Here is a 20,043-nt window from a genome sequence, read left to right on the forward strand (position 1 = left end):
GAATCCGATGTTTTCACCGGATAAGGGTAAAAATGGGAGGTCCTGACAATGCCGGGCTGGGGGATTTTTAAACAGGGATGGCCACTTCGGGCGTGTTCAGCGCTCTCCAACCTCTGTTGATGTCATTTTAACGTGTAGCAGATTCAGTTTTTCTTCTGTTGGGTAACTTGTGGCCACGTGAAGATTCCTCAGCGCTCATAATTTCAGCCGTACTCGCTCCTCACCCTCTTTGAGGGCCTTCTGTCCAACAAGCCTTGTAAACAAATCCTCTCTCTTTTCAGTAAATAGTTATTTTTAAAACATCTCACATAAAATGCTGCAGGCCCACTGATGGTGGTGGTGGTGTCCCTTGCGGATTCTACTTTGTAGTCTGAATTGTTTGCTCGTCTCGTGACACCAGGAGTAGGTGAGCTTAAATGGACTTAAAGCAGTAAAACCACAACCGATGAGTCTTGTAGGAATAAACTGCTTGCCTGCAGCGCTAAACCTTCAGCCCTTTGATTCAAGAGTGTCTGCTGTTGTAAAACTTAATGGAAGAATAGTTTCCTGGATGTTTCAAGAAGCAAAATTCAAGTGCTCCATGGTGGCTTCTCTGTTGGCACGCGGGTATTTTCAGCAACTGTTTCATATCAGGGTAGTCCTAGTCATTGCTTTAAAGTAACTTCTTTTTTTGTGTAGCTTCAGCCCTTGTTTGTTCCTTACAGTGGCTTTTGAGGAAACAAAACACAGCTGTACTACTTACCCCAGCCACTAAAAGGAGCCACTTAACGTGCGTCCCTTTTTTATCTCAAAAGTGATGCTAAAAACTTTATATTTTATGTAGCTTATAATTAATGGTGTTCCTTATCTATAAAGCCCATGTTAAATAAGGTGAATTAATTAATTTCTCTTGCTAGCACTAGATTGGCCTCTCTCTTTGGTCTGGATCAAACAGTCTCAAGCCATGGAAATGAATTCTTCCAGTATACCGCACCAAAGCAGCCTAAGAAGGGGCAAATGGCAGCTGGTGAGTAACTGGGCTTGAGTGTCGGGAAAAAAACTTGGCAGCATGTATCTTGCTGGAAGAATGAGGGCTTTTGTGAAGAACAGCAGCAAGAATAATTCACCTAGCTTTTCTTTAATGATATTCTCTTCCTTTAGTACCCTCCAGAGGCCTTTAGTGACTTTGGAATATCCCTCTTTGTTTTTTTCCACTCTCTTCTGGAGTTAATTTTTTTCCTTGGGGGAAGGAATGCGTCATGGCATTGCCACTGTGGCAGTTCTGTGTCGCTGACAGGTATTCCTGCTCTCTACTCTTCAGCAGGTCAAGCAGCCCAGAAGGTGCCTGCGGCCCCAGCAGCTTCAGGAGCACCATCGGTGTTCGTGGCCACTGCGGTTCACGCTTATCGATAGTAAGTGTAGCAATGGTTTCTTGCCTGACCTTTTAGAGTCTGTGTCTCTGAGAGATTAAGACCTAATCGTAAAGGGACAATATTTTTGGATGAGTGGGGAGACCCTTGCTTTATAGACATGTGTCTGCAGGGTAGAAATGCTACAAGTCGATGCATGTTTCTGCTGAAAAAAAAGTTTCAGTTATGGTGCTGCAGTTGGGGGTTATGCAGTTGTCGAATAAACAGCAAATTCTGGCTTTGGCCATTACAGGGGACTGCATCCTGGGGTGCTGGCCTGACATTGGCACTGTTTCCAGGCAGCTCTGTCAGATGCTTATGTCTCGTTCATTCCCTCATGGAGAACTGAGGCATGAGCATAGAGTGACAGCAGTAAAATTCTCTGTCCATTTGACACTGCTATCATGTAAAAACTCATTTGCCCTGGATCTGTGGAAAAGAACAGTTTTCAACTCACACTCCATAATGTAAGGTCCTGTAATCTGTGGGCAAGCAAGAAAGTAGTGTCTTTAAGCTAAGACAGACTGCCTAGCAATTTAGGGATGAGGAAAGGCGACCTGAAGTCCAGAGAAGAAAAGCTCAGCAACAGTAGAGAGAAATCTGAGGCAGGGGTGTTTCTGCAGCTGAACGAGCAATCTCTCTTGTCTTCCAGTGTAAATGGGCAGTACTTGAAGCAAGGCAAGTATGGAGCAGCTGTAGTGGGGAACCATGCCACTAAAGAGGTGAGAAACACTTCGCTTTATTTTCATGCCGAGAGTGCGCTGGTATGAGGCAGGGTTTCTCTGAGCTCACCAGAATGTCTTTGCTTTTGATTTTGGAGGTCTCTGTTCCACTGCTGCTTATGCCTTCCTGCCCTTACGGCTTAGCCATTTACCTTGGTGGCATCTTTCTTGCAATCCTCGAGTTTGTAAGATACACCTTTTCTAATGATTCTGGAAGTGATTTTGATATTTATTCACAATGTCTTTGGACAACCGGGTCACAAATTTGTGCATGTGGATATCAATATAAAGCAAAAATTTGTCCAATAGTACAGAGATGCTTTGCTTAAGTTTTGTCATTTTGGTATCAAAAATATCTCCTCTCCAATCCTTCCTTCCCAAGTACTCATCTAAGAACACAGTACTGGGGTGCCCAGTAAGTTGGTGTGTTTAAAGATACTTTGAATACTCTGATCTGTCCTTGATGTCAGTACTTACTGTTTCTTATCCCCCAATTCTTGTTGTCTCACTAAGTTGCTTCTGCTTTGGCGAGAACAAAAAAAAAAATAGGAGTTTAGTAAATGAATTCCTGAGTCACTGATCTTGTGAAGTGCTCAGGGGTGGCATTCATGGGGGAGCAAGGAGGGACAGGGCTGGCAGAGGGAAGCTGGCACAGACTTTCTCAGGCTGCCTTTATAATATCGTAACCTGCAGAGCTGGGAACAGTTAGCAGATTGCCCCCAGTGCATCACCTGGCTGTGTTGAGTGAAGAAGCTGCTGTTACAGGCACATACAGGAAAACACTTTTTCTTGCTAGATCATGTCTAGTAGAGCCAAATATCTCAATGTAATGTTCTGTCTGCATTGTTTCGTACTTGGAAAGCTCCCTCCAACTCAGACAGTTTTATGTGTGTATACCACGTATTACGGGTTTTATGTATTGAAGCGTTAGTGCACCATCTTTTTACACTGTGATTGTGAAAAATGTGGAATTAAAGCATCTTGCTTATTGCAAAATAATTAGTTTGAATTGCTCGATTCCTGTAGCTAAATAAAGCTTGCATATTTTCGGTGGTTTTAATAGATGTGTTAAGTGTAGTAGTTTTGCTGTGAAAATGCTTCTGCAAGGTGTATTTGGCAAATAAATACTGTAGCCTTAGGCTCAGAATTTGACAAAGCACATTAGAATTGAAGATATTTTGAGTTTCTGCTATTTGTTGTTCTTCCCTGCCCAATTCCTTGTGGAATCCAGTACAGGATCCTCCTTTACATCAGTCAGCAGCAACAGATCACAACTGCAAGGATCCACCCAGGCTTCATACTCACGGTAAGGCTCTGGATGAGAAAACTTCCACTGATCTCGCATCAAACAGGAGTTGACTCTGAAATGCTTTCTTAAGTCTTCGATTATAGCCTTTGAGACCAAGCATCTGGCTGACACAGTGAGAGGTGTCACGGTGACTGGGAGTGCTGTTCTGCTCCTCCTCCTAACGTGTATTGTTCAAGAGTCTGTTACATCTGCCTTAGGCAGAGCGCTTCATCAGTGGATTTCCTAATGCAAGTTCATACGCTGTAGGAGGTTATATTATTACCTCTGGATCGCAGAGGAGATGTTTTGAGTTTTGCAGTCCTACAACGGATAGAAACAGAACAAAATTCCTCTTGCTAATAATTTGTAGTAAAGTGACTGAGAAAATATGACTGAGCAAACAGAAGTAAATGATAGCAAGGAAATGTTTTCTCTCAGAAATTTCACACTCAGCATTTTACTGCTGGTAAGAACAATTTGGAGCATTGTAAGTCCTAAAATGGGATCTCTCAGGAAGTTCTGTTTTCTGCCAGTCTTGCAGAAAATTTTTGCTAGTCTTAGCTTGTCATCAAGTGCCATAAAATGTCGTGGTTTGATGGCTAGAAATTCTACACTGAAATAGTAGAATTTCAGTCAAAATTTCCAACCAGGATGCTAAGTGCATTTTGAAAGATCAATGGGTTATGTACTCAGCTGGTGGTAACATGGGGTGAGGAAGGACTGACCCCTCCAATCGATTCTGGAAGTAGAAATGTAACTGATGCTTACGAAAAGTAGGTGACTTGCACTTAAAAATCTGAGTATGTATTATAGAACCTAGCTTCAAAGAAGCTCGTGATAGCTTTCACCATCTTGTGAAAGCTGCAGCATCTATGAAGAACTTAATATTTGCTCAAGTATTTGAGTTATAATAAATCTTCTGGTATAACGAGCATGTAAGTAAAAGCTAATAATCCTAAACTTGGGTAGTAATACATCAGGATTCTTCCTCTGCTTAATTTCAGCAGCTCTTATTTTAAGCTTCTTTTGGATGTGGGTAGGTTTGGGTTTTTTTTTTTTTTAATTTTAGTTGAATGTATATTTTCGTGTATAACATGGGACTGATTTCCTTTCCCACAGGTTCAACCCAACAATTACAGTACCTTCTATGATGATCAGAGACAAAACTGGTCCATCATGTTTGAGTCAGAAAAGGCAGCAATGGATTTCAGTAAGCAGGTAATTACTTACTCCGTTTGTGCAAGGTATGACTTGCTGGCCTGTTTAGAACAACAGGCAAGTCAAGATGGATCTCTGACTTACAACCTTTCAGCAGTAAGGTGCTCTCAGAGTTGTGCTTTTTCATTGAAGTTCAGCTTTGTGATTGAGGCAGATCTGTGATGAGCCTGGCTGAGTTGTGTTCATTAGATACAGGCCTGTCTGAGGCAGGGGGCCTGTTACTTCTGATGGGATTTTTAATCAAGATTCTCAACTACTGTAGGATCGGCGGTTCGGTAGAGCGGAAGGTATTTACTACTTATATAGCTCAGCAAAATTCAGCAGAAGGAAACGTGAAACACCTCTTAAATGCATCTATAACCTGGGCTTGGTCGGTACGCTAAGAAATGGATCAGATCTGTAATGAATCATAGTGGAACTTGCCACTCTGATTTAATGGCCAGAGGCATTGATAGGCTTTCCTTCTGCAGGTATGCATTGCCAAATGCAACAGCTCCCCAGTGCTCAATTCAGTCCTCTACCAGGATCTTGTTCTTGGAGAAGGGCAGGGAGTAGAAGGAGGAGACTCTCTGGAGATTGCCTATACAGGTTGGCTGTTCCAGAACAACGGGCCTGGACAGGTAAAAACATTTCTGCTACCTCCTAATACTAAGTGAGTGTGTCAGTCCCTGGAAGGGCCCTGCCACAGCTAGCATAGTATTGGTGCTGATGGTAAAGGTATGCTTTCAGTCACTTATGACACCATGTGTTACCTGTAGAATAAGGGATTCCATTACTGTTCAGGAGGTGGTGATTGAGATGCTTTTAACTTTCAGAGGTGCTCACAGAGGTTAATGAAAATGGTGAGAAGGGACAATGAAGCTAGCTATGCTCCTTTGGAAACAGCTTGAGGAAGTGCTAGGAAGGGCCTTGTCTGACACAAAGCACATTTCCAAATGTTGAAAGAATGAGATTGCTTTTACATCCTCTCCAGCTGTGTCCACTCCAGCTTGCTAATAAGCAAAAGAAATGTTTTGATGTTTCAAAGCATTACCTTTAAAACATGTTTACTGTTTTTACGGTTAGCAAAATTCATGGTAAAGGGTTTTACATTTGCATCCATCTGCAGCTGAATCTTTTTGCTATAAAAAAGGGCTTACCGGTTTTCATCTTCAGGGGTTTTTTTGTTTTTCTTGGTCTGCCTGGCATTCTTCTCTCTATGTACTAATGGTGCATAGCTCAGCAAGCTTCTAATCTCCTGAAAGAGTTGTTCAGCTGCATATGTCTTACTTTAATGTACAAAACTTCTAGACAGTTGTTTGCTGCTTGATATAAGCCTATTGTGTAGTGGTTTACTTGGCCTAATCCTGTCCTGACCATCAAGCTCAAAGCAGTTTTAAATCCTTGCGTCTCCAGCTATTATTTATTTTAAGAAATTGTACTGTGTCATGGACTAGAAGCTCTAGCCATGCCCTGTCTTACATCTGTTGAGAATTAATTTTAGAAGTAGCAGAATGGGAAATAGCACGTCAGAGATTGTAAGAGTTTATGGAATGCATGCAGTAGCATTCAGAATCTTGAAAGAGTTGGGAAATCCATGTATTTTGTGTTTTTGTTCAACTCTAGGTGTTTGACTCAAACGTTAACAAGGACAAGCTGTTGCGGTTAAAGCTGGGATCTGGAAAGGTCATCAAGGTAGAACTTCTGGCCCTTTCGTTGTAATAATTGAAGTCTCAGAGCTTTGAATTACTGAAAATCTTCAGGATTCATACACACTATTTCTCTTACACGTTCCATTTGATAGAAAACACTCTGTAGCAGTGACTCACTCAAACTTTATTTTCTTCTTAATTCATACAGTATAGCCAAGTCTCCTCAACGGCAGTGTTAGAAAGAAGTTGTCCTGTTTGGTAAAAAGGAAGCTTCCTGTTTTCAAGAGCTGGGCTTTTGGGTTTTATTGTCAGTGTTTTTCTGGAAGTCGCTTAATCCATTACCTTGTTCTCAGGGAACCCTATGTCTAAAGGAAGATTTCAATTTGAGAAGAACCTCAGATTCCTTCCTGCTCCTTGTGCCTCAGAAGCAGAGCATCAGAGCTCTGATACAACACCTGAGAGAAGGGCATGGGAGGATGAAGACAACTGACAAGTTTTAGGATGGTCTGCTAAAAGATACTGCCTAGGGTGGTTTTACCCTCTAAGTCAAATTGTGAGGGTTTTGACTGTAATAGTTTTTCAGTCTGGGTGTTGTAGTACTCCCTTAAGTTATTCCATAAAATCAGGTTGTGAATTGGAGATGCTTTTGTTCAGGTCACTTACATTACCTGAGTAATTCATATATGACCTGTTACAAGCTGTCCTTTACTGAAAATGCACTATTTTTCTACTTTATTTTTTTTTTATGTGTATCTTGTTAATGTTGCCTGGGTGTAGTAATAATCCTGTAAAATACTGACATCCATTTGACAGTTTGCGTTGCTCTGATTTCTAAATGTCCTGTGGAATTTGTGCACACAGCACAGCATGCAGTTCTTCTCTCCAGGAGATCAGTGTGATCTGGGATAGCTGCTTAAGTTACAATATCTAAAACTTGAACTGGGTATCTGTAACCATTCAGAGACTTGGAAGCCTCCAGCCTTCATGCTAGAGCTTGCTGTGTCTGTTTGATTTCATTATGAACATGTCGGGAGCCGCATCTTTAATTTTTAAGTTAATGTTGCACTTTACAATTGGCCATTATGACTATTGTAAGACAAAGATTTAGTGCTGCAGACTGAAAATAAATAGGATTTCACAAGAATCTCTCTATGTGCATTCTGGAATCTTCTATAACTGGTGCCTGAAGCAGTCTTAATCGGTGTAATTAAAAGAAACTGTAATGTCAGTGATCAAACTGTTCACTTTCTCTTTTGTTGTGCCTCTGAAAACCAAAGGGCTGGGAAGAAGGAATGATGGGGATGAAGAAAGGAGGACGAAGGTATCTCATTATTCCTCCGGCGTGGGCCTACGGGACTCAGGGAGTGGCTGGCCGTGTCCCTTCAGACTCTACTCTAGTTTTTGAGGTGGAAGTTAGGCGGGTGAGTGTCTCCTGCCAAGCATTTATTTTACATCTGCTTTGTGGCTGTTGGGTGGCAGCGTCTGTCTGCAAGGTGAAAACCTGCTGTTGGCATGAGAGCTACAGCTCAGAAACTGTTATAAACCAAATGCCTCAGGAAGATACATACCTTTAATTAAAAAAAAACACACACACCAACAAGAAAACCCCACAAAACCCTAAACCCAAGAAATCCCTCTAGGCTGTTTACTAAGATGTGTCTGTTCTAACTGTCTTGGGATCTTTTCATTGTCTAACTTGTGAGTCACTTGGGAAAACTAAATACTCATAGTGAGGAATGACAGGATCTAAAGACTCGGCTTCTCCAGTTCTGAATCAGTTGTATGCTGTTACTTGAAATGCATGAGCTTGACAAAGGGAGTAGTCATCAAAAGCAAAAAAACTTGCTGAAAACTTTTTTGGGAACCCAGAAAAACATCCTTTTTCGTTACATGCTTTTTAAGGTGAAGTTGGTAAAGGAATGCTCTGGTTCGGATGGACAGAGTGTTAGTTCAAGGGATTCTCCTGCACCTTCACCGGTACCCAATTCAGACGGCTTCTCTGCAGACACTGGTTTATTGCCTCCATCCATGATACCTCCAAAGCCTGGGTAAGAAGCACCACAGTTAAAACTACTTGTTGTCTTAAAAGATGGCAAGCTTATAAACATCTGGCACAGTGCTGCATTAATATTTGGCAAACGTGGGTTGTCTGTGTGCCAGCTTAGTACCATCAGCATGGCAGAGGAGTGCTTGCTAACAAGGAACAGGAAAATTTCTGCTTGAATGCTGGCTTTCAGATTTAAAGAAATTGAAATGGGCAGGGATGAAAAGTCATTCCTCTACAGCATTACTGAGAACCTAGCATGTGTGGGTACTTGCTGCAACAGCTTTCTCATCTCAGGTGGCAGTATAGTCATAAGTTGGTCTTGGGTAATGGCTGATTTCTTTAACTGCAAATTTTACATTGTCATTTGTCACTTAAATTAACTAAGTGGATCAGTTGTACTTCTTAGGGAGTTCATCTTTGTTAACCTCCGATATCGACATACTCCTGTTTGGCTTTTCAGGGAGCCAGCTGTTCGGGCCAAGTCAAACTCCATCAGTGAACAGCTAGCGGTAAGTGGTGTTTTTTCCTAACTAATTTGAAACCTTAAGTAGGCAGGCTTGGTTGGTTTCACCTCTGCATTCAGTGTTGCTGAAGATAAAGCGAACACCGTGCAAGCAAGACACTCTCAAATGTTCCCCTTACTAACAGCAGATTAGGGCCTTGTTCTTGAAGGGATTAGCAGAACATGAGGGAGCACAGTCCCAGTTCCTACTCTTAAATGCAAAGTTACCTTGACCATGTGGCTACTCACATGGCTAGTTGTCTTCTCAGATAAATGAACAAATTTAAAATGGATAACGAAGAGTAATTGGGACATTTGAGAAATTTAAATAGCTACATGGGAAGACTTCTCATGTGTTCCTCAGGATAGAAAAAGCTGCTAAGCAGCTTCCTTAATTCATATGTTTTCTTCTTCTTGTTGTGTTTTGTGCAGGGATAGATATTCTATGTAATGACAGCAGTGTCGTCACAGAAGGAGAGTATATAAAGCCAGATCATCAAATCCACAGTTATCTTTGGGCTTGAAAATTAGTTTTTGACACAGTCATTGAAGAATTGAAAGAATCAGAATAACTGAGTCAGGATTTAGAAGAGCCTAATCCTAATAGATGTCTCTGTAATGTCTGAAAAGCCTGGGCTGAGAGACAAAGGAAGAGTAACTGCAAACGTTTCTTTTAGAATCCAGATGTAGCAAAGGCAAAGCTAATTTCTCGGATGGCTAAAATGGGACAGCCCATGCTGCCTTTCCTTGCCGGGACAGCAGGTAGTCAACTTGACTCCAGTGACTCGGAAATAGAGGTACATCACCAACTGCATAAGTGTGGCTTTTTTTTTTTTTTTGATGCTTTCTCTACTGTGTGAATTCCTTAAAGTGGAGTCCCTAGCAATAGCTCTCCCTTTGTACAGGGAAGGCATACTCTGTTTCTGTGGCAAAGGGTTTAAGGATTCCACTGTTGTATCTAGTTCAATTGAGTTAATTGGATAACACCTACTCTCGAGTGATCTTGGGTTCAAACTGTTAGCTTCTTCAGCATTCAGTGTAATATGTGGATTTTTTTTTTAGGATCCAAATACACTGAGAGGGACAGCACAGCCAGTGACTTCATCTTCCATGAGACCATCACAGCCAGCTCATGCAGTACTGCCCACAGTGTCAACACAAGGTAATGTGCTGGTCTAGAGAAATTGCACTTTGTTGCAGGCTTCAAGTGCAAGGGCTGTATGAATAGAGGATTCATTTCCAGAGCTGAAACAGGAACTAATAACACTTGCTGATCCAAAGGTAGACTAATTCATAAAGCACAAGATTGAAGTCCTGGCAATATGTCTTCACTGTGATCCTGTGCACGCATTACTGCTTGAGGAAGAGCAGCCACAGTGCAGCAGCCGCTCTGTCATCACGTGTGCTGGCGTGGCACTGAAGTTTCTGGGACATGTGATTTGTAAATGGAACTGTTACAAATCCTTTCCCAGTGAATGGAATTTTTTTAATAGCAAAGGGCATCAGAAGGCTGGCAGCTCTGGAGTGGGTTTGATCCGTCTTCCCATGATGGAATAGCAGTGTCAGCTGAGCAGGCTTTTGAGTCAGTCTGAGTAACATTTTGTGTCAGTAAACTTGAGCTACCTTTGTTTGAATGAAAAGAGGTTGTCTAAATGTAGCTAGAAGTGAAATTTCTGTGAAAGATGACTTTATTCTTGACCTTTTATCACTTGTTTGAGTGAATTTGATTTTCACAAGGCTACAGACAAGCTTGTGTTAAATTTTTTCTATTTAGTGACTTTTTTGGCTATTTTACACTGGGTGAGTTAAATTATTTCTAGCTACTTTATGGCATGCTGAATTTCTTTCTTCCCTTTCAGTACCTCAAGCATCTGGTTCTACACCACTAGTATCTTCTGCTGCTTTAGTACCTGCAACGATCCAGTCCCATTCAGCTCTGCCTGGAGGAACACAGGGTTTTCAGGTACCAAAATTCAAAGAGAATATTGGCACTTCTGTCATTTCTAATAAGTCTTACTGTCTTCTCCATTGCTGGGAGCAAGCACTCTATAGCAGCATGTAAGGATGAGAATCCTGGGCTGCCTCTTCTCTGCTTTGGCATTCTCAGGTTTCCATCACATGCCTCTTAGAATTTAATCAGAAAGGGCTAATTTTCTGCCTGCTGATGGCTTCTTAAAGTTGAACTAAGAATTAACCAGACTTTGTTTAATATCTGCTTTTGTAGTGGAATAAAATAAAAACTTCCAAGTACTTTTAGAGCAGGTGGAAAAAAAAAAAAAGCATTTTAGTTGAATTTTTTTCTTTGTCATGGTCTGTTTTTCTGAGAGTTCATTTGCACACTTCATGTGTTTACGGGTCATGGCTTTTCATCCAGCAAAAGAATAATCCTTTTAAAAGGGTTGTTGTGCCACTGCTGTAAAGTGATGCAATCTGCTTGCTACCAAGGAAACTTTGAGGGCTTAACACACAATGTATTTGCCACACCGGGTAGTGAAGACTTCGCACAAAGCTATCACACAAACAATTCTGTGAAGTCTAAAACCAAGCTTATTACCCTATGGTTTTTGTAGTTATTTTTACTTACCCTATTTTCTGGAGGGGTTGGGAATCAAACAGTAGCCTATGCCACACAGAAGCACTGATTGTTTTTAAAGGGTCCAGGCAGAAGAAGAAAGTACTTTATAATTAATACAAACACTATGTGTCGTTAAAAACAAACCAAATAACTACCCTGGTGTATTGCTTTGGCTTTGCATTCTCCTTGTATTGAAAATGTGGAAGTTGTGGCAAGTAACTAGATAAAAAAGATAGGGTTTTCTGTTTGATGAAATAGAAACTAGGCATTAAAGTGCAGTTTTAATCTGACAGTGATTTGGATGTATTATTCTGAAAGTTTGACCCTGATGTCCTGAATTCTTGTAGAAACTTGGTCCAAGTTATGTTGTAACTTCTTTTCCTTGCCTGAGAGAGTAAATTGATACGAGGGAGGTACTCCTAGCATTCTTCGGTCTGTTTAGCTGCTTCTGATGAGCACTAGGCAGTAAAATTGCACTGATGTTGTCTTGCAATGTTTGAACCTCTCCTAGGAATAGCCTTGTGTTCAAGTTAGCATAACTTCAGATTACCGCACATCTAATAAGCAGCAGTGGGCTGTTCACATGCTGATCTTTGCCCCTCAAAACATGGGGTAACATGCTCTTGCTTAAACTTAGCAAAGAAGGTAATTTACTAAGCTGTGGTAACTTGAACACATACCTAAGCCTTGAGAGAAGAGTGGCTTTGTTGGTTTGGGTTTTTTTTCTGTTGTGTAATTTGACTTACTGCTCCCTAATTCTGTTTTTTCTTTCCGAATATGATCATTGCTGTGGGGCTTAAAAAAACATGAAAACCACTTAAGGTGGGGAGGGGGAATACCAAAACATATTCTAATCTATTGAACTTGTTCTGCAAGGCATATCCAGGAATGGCATTTGCTTACACCCAAACTGCTGCATCTGCTTCTCAACTCCAGCCCGTAGGACAGATGTATCCTGCACCTTACCAAGGTATGTTTAAAAAAGTAGGTGCTTTGCAGAAGGCTGCGATACTGCAGTAAGCTGTTTATAATGATGATTTAAGTAGCAATGGTAGCATACACATACATATTCATCCTGTCTGTAATGCCATGCTGTTTGGCAAATGCTTATTTTTTTATGCCAAATAGGGGCAAACATTTCCCAATATTTGTCTTTTTCCCTACCTTAAGGAACTTTGTGCAGTGTGAAAAGGGAGCGAATTTCTAGGTGTATTCCCAAGGCTGTGTATTACTAAAGGTATTTTATAGCTGGTGCTTCTGGTTCTAAATATAACTGTAATACTAAACAGCTATCCTACCAGCTAGGGAAGGAATTTAAGTGTACATAAAGGGGCCTTTGCTAAGTGGGAGGACATAGCCCAAAAAAAAGGTGCAGCCTAAGAAGGACTAAAGGTATTTAAAGAACCATTGAGGTAATCTCTGTTGGTGAAGAATTGAGTATAGCCGAACCTTTCTTGGAGCAATGTTTTTTCAGTTCAAGGTTCCAGAAGTCAACCTTCATTCCTATTGTTTGGTTGTGCCTCTTTGTTTACTGTTCTAGCGTGTCTGGGGGCTTCCCTCTTGTTGACCTAAGTGCTGTCATGTGGCTCAAGAATTTCCTGTAGTCATAAACCTGCCTATTCATTTTATTTGGAAAATACCTACATTATTAGTTTTCCAGATACCATGTTCACTTTTCTTTCTGGGAAGAGAGTGGCTGTCCTGTCTGGCAGACTTCAAACTGCTGAGCATTGCTTTTGATCTGTCCATATGCAGGCATTTTCCCCTTGTGACTATAGATCTCTCTTCTTTCCATTCAAGCACCTGGGGATGTTACTTCCTTTTTGATGACAGAAGCTCGGCAGCATAACACTGAAATCCGAATGGCTGTCAGCAAAGTAGTAGATAAAATGGATCATCTGGCTGCCAAGGTAATGTATGGCATAGACAGGCTTGTTAACAACCTTACTGCTATTTGCTCTCCAAATGTAGTCTGAGGAGTTGGCTCTATTTAAATGCCTTCATTAAGTTTGTAAGGGATGTATTAATGCAAATTCCAATATTATCAGACCTTGAAGTGGTAGCAATTCAGCTACTATGAAAAAGCTAAGGCTAGGCTTGGGGAAGGTCTGTTTCTTACTGTCTTAAATACCATGCAATGCATTGTGTTTGGAGAGGTTCACTGCCCTTCAGGAGGTGTCACAGTTGATAGAGTAGCATATACCCTACAGCTGATCAGATGGAACAGTGAAATGGGTCTTTGCAGATGTCTCTTACCTACACCCATAAATCCATTTCATCTGGCTTTAAGAATGGTTTATCCCTGTAGGTGGAGGAGTTGAAGAAACAAAACACCAGTAACAGCTCACTATTGCCTGGTATCTCCTCTGTTACTATGGAAGCTTCCATGATCATGAGCAATATCCAGCGCATAATCCAGGTGAGCATGGCCAGCCTTATTTGACTACTTCCACAAGGAACTGGAGCCCACTGTGTAATTCCTAATGAGGATAGCTCTACTGGCTTAGCCCAGATGTCCATCCACCCATGTGTTCTATGTGGCCAAAACCAGCTGCCTAGGTAAGAGCATGAGATACACAATGATTTCCACCCCTTTTGCCCCCTGAAAAAAGCTCTTCTCAACAGTTTGTGGTTGGGTGCTTTGCGAGCCAGAGTTGATACATTGGTATTTAAAAGGCCTTGGCGAAAGGTTCATGTGAGAAAAATTCAGCCTCTTCTTAAACTGTCCTGGACTTAACCCACAGCATCCTGCAGAACGGAGTTTCACAGCTGAAGTACCAAGTTACAAGAACCACCTACTTCTTTTTTTCACTACTCGGTCTTATGCTTTGTAGTTTTCCTAGGCAGCAGCCTTACAACCTTGGGTATTGTGGGTGAAAAAGTTAACCAGACACAATATTCTCTAGAATGTGGTTTGGCAACCACTGTCCCATGCCAGGATTCCTGCTAAGTGTAGCACAGCACATTCCTGTGATGTTACCACAGAAGGTGGTAAGTCTCACCACTGTACTGCATCTGTACAAACAAAGATTTAGGTACTGCTGCAAGGAAGTCTGAGTAAGATGAATATTCATGCTGGACTATGCTTTAGGAGAATGAGAGACTGAAGCAAGAGATATTTGAGAAGAGCAGTCGGATTGAGGAGCAGAATGAGAAGATCAGCGAGTTGATTGAGCGGAATCAGAGGTAAGAAGTGGGAGGGTACAGCCTCTCTGCATCTGCAAAGACTCTAGCTTGCACCTGGTTAGGCATAACTAGGATAGAGACATGTTCTGATACTTAAAATTTTTTTTTAAGGCATTAAAATGTGGAGTTCATTCCCCCCCCCTCCCCCCCCTCTGCAGGGATTATCTCCAAAACTGTGGTTTACAATAAATACAAATGTGTAAGAGGGGGGGGAAAAAACTTCATGCTATCTTCTTTGAGCATGCTTGCTGTGCTTCTGGGGGTTACTTCACTTTTGCTAGCGTTTTACTAAGGTGGAAGAAATTGTAGGGGATGTGGTATCCCTAGTTCCACTGTTGGGTGTGTGTTCCGTTCAGTTTAAGAAGGGGAATAACCTGTTTAAGGAAATGGATATCAGATTATCAAAACTCTTGACTGTGTGATAGAGACATTAGACTACCTGCAAAGAGGTAAAGCACTTATCCAAAGTCATATAATCCCTGCTGTGCCAGGCACACCCGTTCCATCCATTTGAGATCAGGCTCATGCAAAATTGTCTGGGACTTGGAATGAAGAAAACAGCTTTGAAATAATCACCTTTTCTATCTGAGCCTTTTGCTCCAAGTTGTGTATTTACGTACGTGCTCATGCAGTCTTCCCCTGTTCACAGATATGTCGAACAAAGTAACTTGCTAATGGAGCAGAGGAACCATTCACTGCAAACGACAAATGAAAACACGCAGGCAAGAGTGTTGCATGCAGAACAGGAGAAGGTAATGGTGACAATGAACAGAGCCACAGATCTCTGACTGCAGCCAGGAAAGGGGCTTGTTGCACTGCAACATGCTGAAGCCTTGCTAGTTCAAGGCTTAAGTCAGTTCTGTTAAGACAGCTGCAGTTCTGGACTGACATTTTGAAAGTCGTTTTGAGAAACAATATTTTCATGGCTTTTGTAACAAAAGCAGCACAGAGGATATAAATGTAGATCTTGATGCTGTCATAGCTTGAATATTCTTACAGGGAAGTATTTGATCTATTGTTAGCTTTGTAGGTATATGGCCAACACGTTGAGGAATTGTGTGTATCACAGGGCTCTGTCGGGTTGAAAACATACTTCATTTATTTAGTTGCACTGACAGTTTCAGAACGTCTCTTATTCCTTCTGTTTAACTGACAAAGAGTGAATGTAGCTATAAGAACAGCTACTTCCTGCTAGAGTTTCTTCATTGAACTCTTTTACACTTTTTTTTGTTTAATACTAACAAAAGCTGGTTGTTTCTACCAATAACGTATTGTGGTTTGTGAAAGGGGCCACTGGGAAATAGCTTTCAAACCAGTTAAATGCACTTATGCATGGTTGCATATCCTGTAATGTCCATTTGTGATAGCCTAGCCCAGGTAGGCTAGCTCTGAGGTCTGTAATTTGTCTGGTGTCTTCTATGCTTTCTCAACCATTGGCTTCTTAAATTACACTGAGTTCAGTCTTGCACTAGTTGTGTAGCTCTGCAGTTCAAATGTGAGATGATAAATGCTTGCTCTGCATGAAAACTGTAACTCGGTGCACCTATAAAATGACAGGAACTGCAGCTTTCCAAAGTGTGCTAGCAAGTATACTAAAGAAAGTATACTAAAGAATAGAGCAATACATGGCTGATAATCATATGCTGGTGTGAGCAGACAGTGAAGGAGAGCTGTATTTTTCCACTGAGAGCCCAGGTCTCATACCCATAATATGTAGGGAGTGTGGTTCTAACCAGGAACAAGTCAGATGGAAATAATAAGTAAAATTCCCTTCTGTCAGTGAGCACGACATCCAGCTTGTGTGATAAGTACCTTGGGAAGGAAGCATCTTTTGGAAGTGTAAGATGATCTTCAGGAATCTTTTGGGCCTCATCTTCAATAGGACTCTATTTGATTCAGCAGTCACTGCCTATTATGTGAATAGATGTCAGGTTAAGAGCAGAAAAGCCATGAGTTGCACTGGAGAAGGTTTCCCCTAGTTTTGTGAGAGCATTGACTGTAAATATGAAGGCTAATATTCCTTCCTCTTCCTTTTATCTAACTGAGCTTGCTTGGTGACTGCAGTTGCTGAGATCACTATGGACAGACGGAATCAAGGAAGAGAATTTTAAGCTAGTTTATTTATTCTTTACTTAAATTAGGGACTTGCCATTTATTTTGTGATACAGGCCAGGCATCTGTACCCAGGGTCACTGAGAAGAGGTATTAGTAGCTTGCTGCTTTTGGGTTATAGATCTTTGACCCTGGCGGAACACATCACAGCTTGAGACAAAGGCTTCATGTACCGTAATGATAAGTAAAACCCAACACCCTCCAGTGCAGAGGAAAGGTTCACGTGTAGGGCCACTCCTGCATCTGTGGTGTGTAATGTACCTGTAAGGATACCTTTAGCTTCTTTCTTTTTAAGCCAGGCTTTGCTACCTTCTTCTGTCTAAGCTTTTTACGGTTCTTGGAATAATTTAAAGGCTTCTCTGGCATGCCTTAGGCTCCTGTAATGAAGCATTTTGCTTTTCTGATGATGATTAATGCCTTTCAAGTTGTGTTCTTAACTCTTCCTGTTTCCTGTCACTGCTTTCTCTTCCTAGCACATGCTGCCAGTGGATCGGGGCTGGGATCAGGTGAGGCAGTGTGTCTGCTGACTGTGTAGGTGGTAGAGAATTGTGCCCTAGGTAGCGCCAGCCCAGCTTCCTCTTGAACTCTCCAGAAGCTGATTGGCATTAAAAGAATTGCCTCAGATCTTGAATTAGCACAAATCTTCAACTTGGGAAAGGGCTTTATAACTGGCGGTGTAGCCACTGGCCCCCACTTTCTTGGGGAGCCCTTTCAAAGAACTTTGCTGCTCGTCACCTCCCCCATAGGAGAAATAGGACATACAGTTGTCAGAGCAGATACAGATCACCTAAGGTTCTTGGTACCTGAAAGCTGGAGGCTGGAGCTGAGCCAGTATAGATAGGAAGCATTCGCTGCAGAAACTTAAGTCTAGTAACAGTTCCTGGCATAGGATTTCCTTTTTCTTTATTTGCCATTAAAGACAAAGGCGAGTGTTAAAACAACCTTTAGATATGCCATGGGGTTTTGTTTTGGTTTTCACATGCTAGGAGTTTGCCTTGCTTGCAGTTCAAGATACTTTTATGGAAACAAGAGGAAAGCAGATCTGGTTTTAGCCAGTCTCTGTTGAAATGCTGCCTCCTCTTTAAAATTAATGGTGTAGTATTCCAGCCCTCAAGGTCAGCACATACTCATCCTCACCATAGTTGGAGCAATTTTGCTCGCAGCTCTTCTCTGCCAGAAGGCAGTGATCCTAGTGTGAAGAGAAACACTTTAGTTCTCTTATGGGGATAAAGCAGTGAGAAACTCCAGTTCTCCTGAACTTATCAGTTACAAGAACATGAAAGCCCGTTGGAATCTGAGTGTAGGCGTAGAGATAAGCTGTTTAGAGATTCCCTGCAGCAAGTGAGGTTTTCTGACGGGCTTAGTTCTGTCTTTGCAGAGCATCCTCTGAATTTTGTGTGTTGTGCAACAAGATCGGGAACGTGACTTTGTGTCTTTGTCTTGGTGCTTTGAGCCTCTCCTAACATACTGTTTACAAGTTGTCTAACAAGCTGCATTAGTACCTGGTTTCATGTGAGTCACTGACTTTGAGCAATACTAAACCTAAACAGGTCAACAAATTACTGGGAGAACTGTGCTCCAAAATGACAGCCTTGCCCATGCGGGCATGTCAAGGTGACTGCATGCTGTGCGCTCTGGAAGAAAGATGCTCTTTTGGCTGTAACAAGCCTATGTTTTTTGTGGCTTTTCAGTGATTTGTAAGTTTGTTGAAGATAATTGGATGTTGAAGCCCAGGCTTTTACTTGAATAGATGTTGTCATAGCCTGAAAACTCTGAGCAGAGCCACCAGCCACTGGTACTAGTCTTAAAAACACTTGTAAGTTTTTCAGGAAAACTCAGAGTTGAACTAATGTGGTGATGAGGTTGTTGGTGGCCTTGTGCAACTTTCTAGTCAGTCTGGACAGGTTACAGCCAAACGACTCACAGTAACCTGGCAAAAAAAAGTTATCATTACCGTTTCAATTTGGAGATGTCTGTGAGGTGCTGGGTCCCAGCATTTCCTTGATGAGGTCTCTGGTACCTTATCAGTTCTTCCTGTGAGAACAGTTCTTGTGCCTCCTCACACTCACATATCCTTTTTTTTCTCCCTTTTCCCTGCTCCATTTTGTGATGCAGGCCAAAGTTGCAGAGGAGTTAGCAGCGGCCACAGCACAGGTTTCCCAACTGCAGCTGGAGCTGACTGCCCACCAGAAGAAGGAAATGGACCTGCGGAAGCAGCTGTCTGCTGCCCTGCAGGAGGCAGAGCGGCATGAGATGCAGCTCAACAAACTGCAAGCACAGGTAGCAGGTAAGATTGCTTGTGCCTGTTCCATGAGAGCTCCTTTATGTCATTCTTTTTCCTCTCATACAAGTCATAGGTTTTTCCTTTCTTCTGAGGTATCTATTCCTGCTATCCCTAGGATCAGTCACAAGGGTGTAGGAGAAGGCTATTGATGCACTGAAATGTTGTCCTGGTTTTGGCTGGAGTAGAGTTAATTTTTTCCTAGTAGCTGGCATAGTGCTGTGTTTTGGATTTAGTGCCAGAAGAATGTTGATAACCTGCTGATGGTTAACAGAATCACAGAATCAGGAGGAGGAGGTCTCAGGGAAAGGACTCTCTTTGCTTACAGAATCACAGAATCCCAGAACAGCAGGGGTTGGAAGGGACCTCCAGAGGTTACCCAGTCCAACCCCCGTGCTCAAGCGGGCTCACCCAGAGCAGGGTGCACAGGACATCGTCCAGGCGGGGTTTGAATATCTCCAGAGAAGCAGACTCCACAGCCCCCCTGGGCAGCCTGTTCCAGGGCTCGGTCACCCTCAAAATAAAGAAGTTCTTCCTCATATTCAACTGAAACCTCTTCTGCTTCAGTTTGTGCACATTGCCCCTTGTCCTGGCGCTGGGCGCCACTGGGAAGAGTCTGGCTCCATCCTCGTGACACCCACCCTAAGTGATGAGATCCCCTCTCAGCCTTCTCTTCTCCAGGCTAAACAAGTGCAGCTCCCTCAGCCTTTCCTCGTAGGAGAGATGCTCCAGTCCCCTCATCATCCTTGTTGCCCTCCTCTGGACTCTCTCGAGGAGTTCCTCATCTTTCTTGAACCGGGGAGCCCAGAACTGGACACAGTGCTCCAGATGGGGTCTCACCAGGGCAGAGTAGACGGGGAGGATAACCTCCCTTGACCTGCTGGCCACACTCCTCTTAATGCACCCCAGGATACCATTGGCCTTCTTGGCAACAAGGGCACACTGCTGGCTCATGGTGAGCTTGTTGTCCACCAGGACTCCCAGGATCAGCCACTCCTCCCAGTTTTGTGTCATCAGCGAACTTGCTGAGGGGTACACCCTGTCCCCTTGTCCAGGTCATTGATGAACAAGTTGAACAAGACCAGGCTGAGTA

The 20,043-nt window shown here is 42.3% G+C and overlaps 1 protein-coding gene across 5 annotated transcripts in view; it reads left to right on the forward strand.

The window, feature by feature from the left end:
• Positions 1-24: 24 nt before the first annotated feature.
• The window catches only part of FKBP15 (FKBP prolyl isomerase 15), a 28,337-nt gene continuing 8,318 nt past the window's right edge, over positions 25-20,043 (forward strand). Inside the window, exons 1-19 of one of the 5 annotated variants that reach the window (XM_035891903.1) lie at positions 26-1,006; positions 1,301-1,391; positions 2,041-2,110; positions 3,342-3,416; positions 4,518-4,616; positions 5,087-5,236; positions 6,222-6,290; positions 7,525-7,668; positions 8,150-8,295; positions 8,755-8,803; positions 9,474-9,593; positions 9,859-9,958; positions 10,656-10,759; positions 12,248-12,341; positions 13,172-13,281; positions 13,680-13,790; positions 14,463-14,557; positions 15,207-15,309; positions 18,785-18,956. In XM_035891903.1, the coding sequence (XP_035747796.1) occupies positions 997-1,006; positions 1,301-1,391; positions 2,041-2,110; positions 3,342-3,416; positions 4,518-4,616; positions 5,087-5,236; positions 6,222-6,290; positions 7,525-7,668; positions 8,150-8,295; positions 8,755-8,803; positions 9,474-9,593; positions 9,859-9,958; positions 10,656-10,759; positions 12,248-12,341; positions 13,172-13,281; positions 13,680-13,790; positions 14,463-14,557; positions 15,207-15,309; positions 18,785-18,956 (1,912 nt within the window). In that variant the 5' untranslated portion in view covers positions 26-996. Of the gene's footprint in view, positions 1,007-1,300; positions 1,392-2,040; positions 2,111-3,341; positions 3,417-4,517; positions 4,617-5,086; positions 5,237-6,221; positions 6,291-7,524; positions 7,669-8,149; positions 8,296-8,754; positions 8,804-9,473; positions 9,594-9,858; positions 9,959-10,655; positions 10,760-12,247; positions 12,342-13,171; positions 13,282-13,679; positions 13,791-14,462; positions 14,558-15,206; positions 15,310-18,784; positions 18,957-20,043 lie in introns of those variants that run through there. The other 4 variants (XM_035891904.1, XM_035891906.1, XM_035891905.1 and 1 more) reach the window with 4 other exon arrangements.

Source organism: Egretta garzetta, unplaced genomic scaffold (genome assembly GCF_000687185.1).
Source record: "Egretta garzetta isolate BGI_Z169 unplaced genomic scaffold, ASM68718v1 scaffold143, whole genome shotgun sequence".
Classification (NCBI taxonomy): Eukaryota; Metazoa; Chordata; class Aves; order Pelecaniformes; family Ardeidae; genus Egretta; species Egretta garzetta.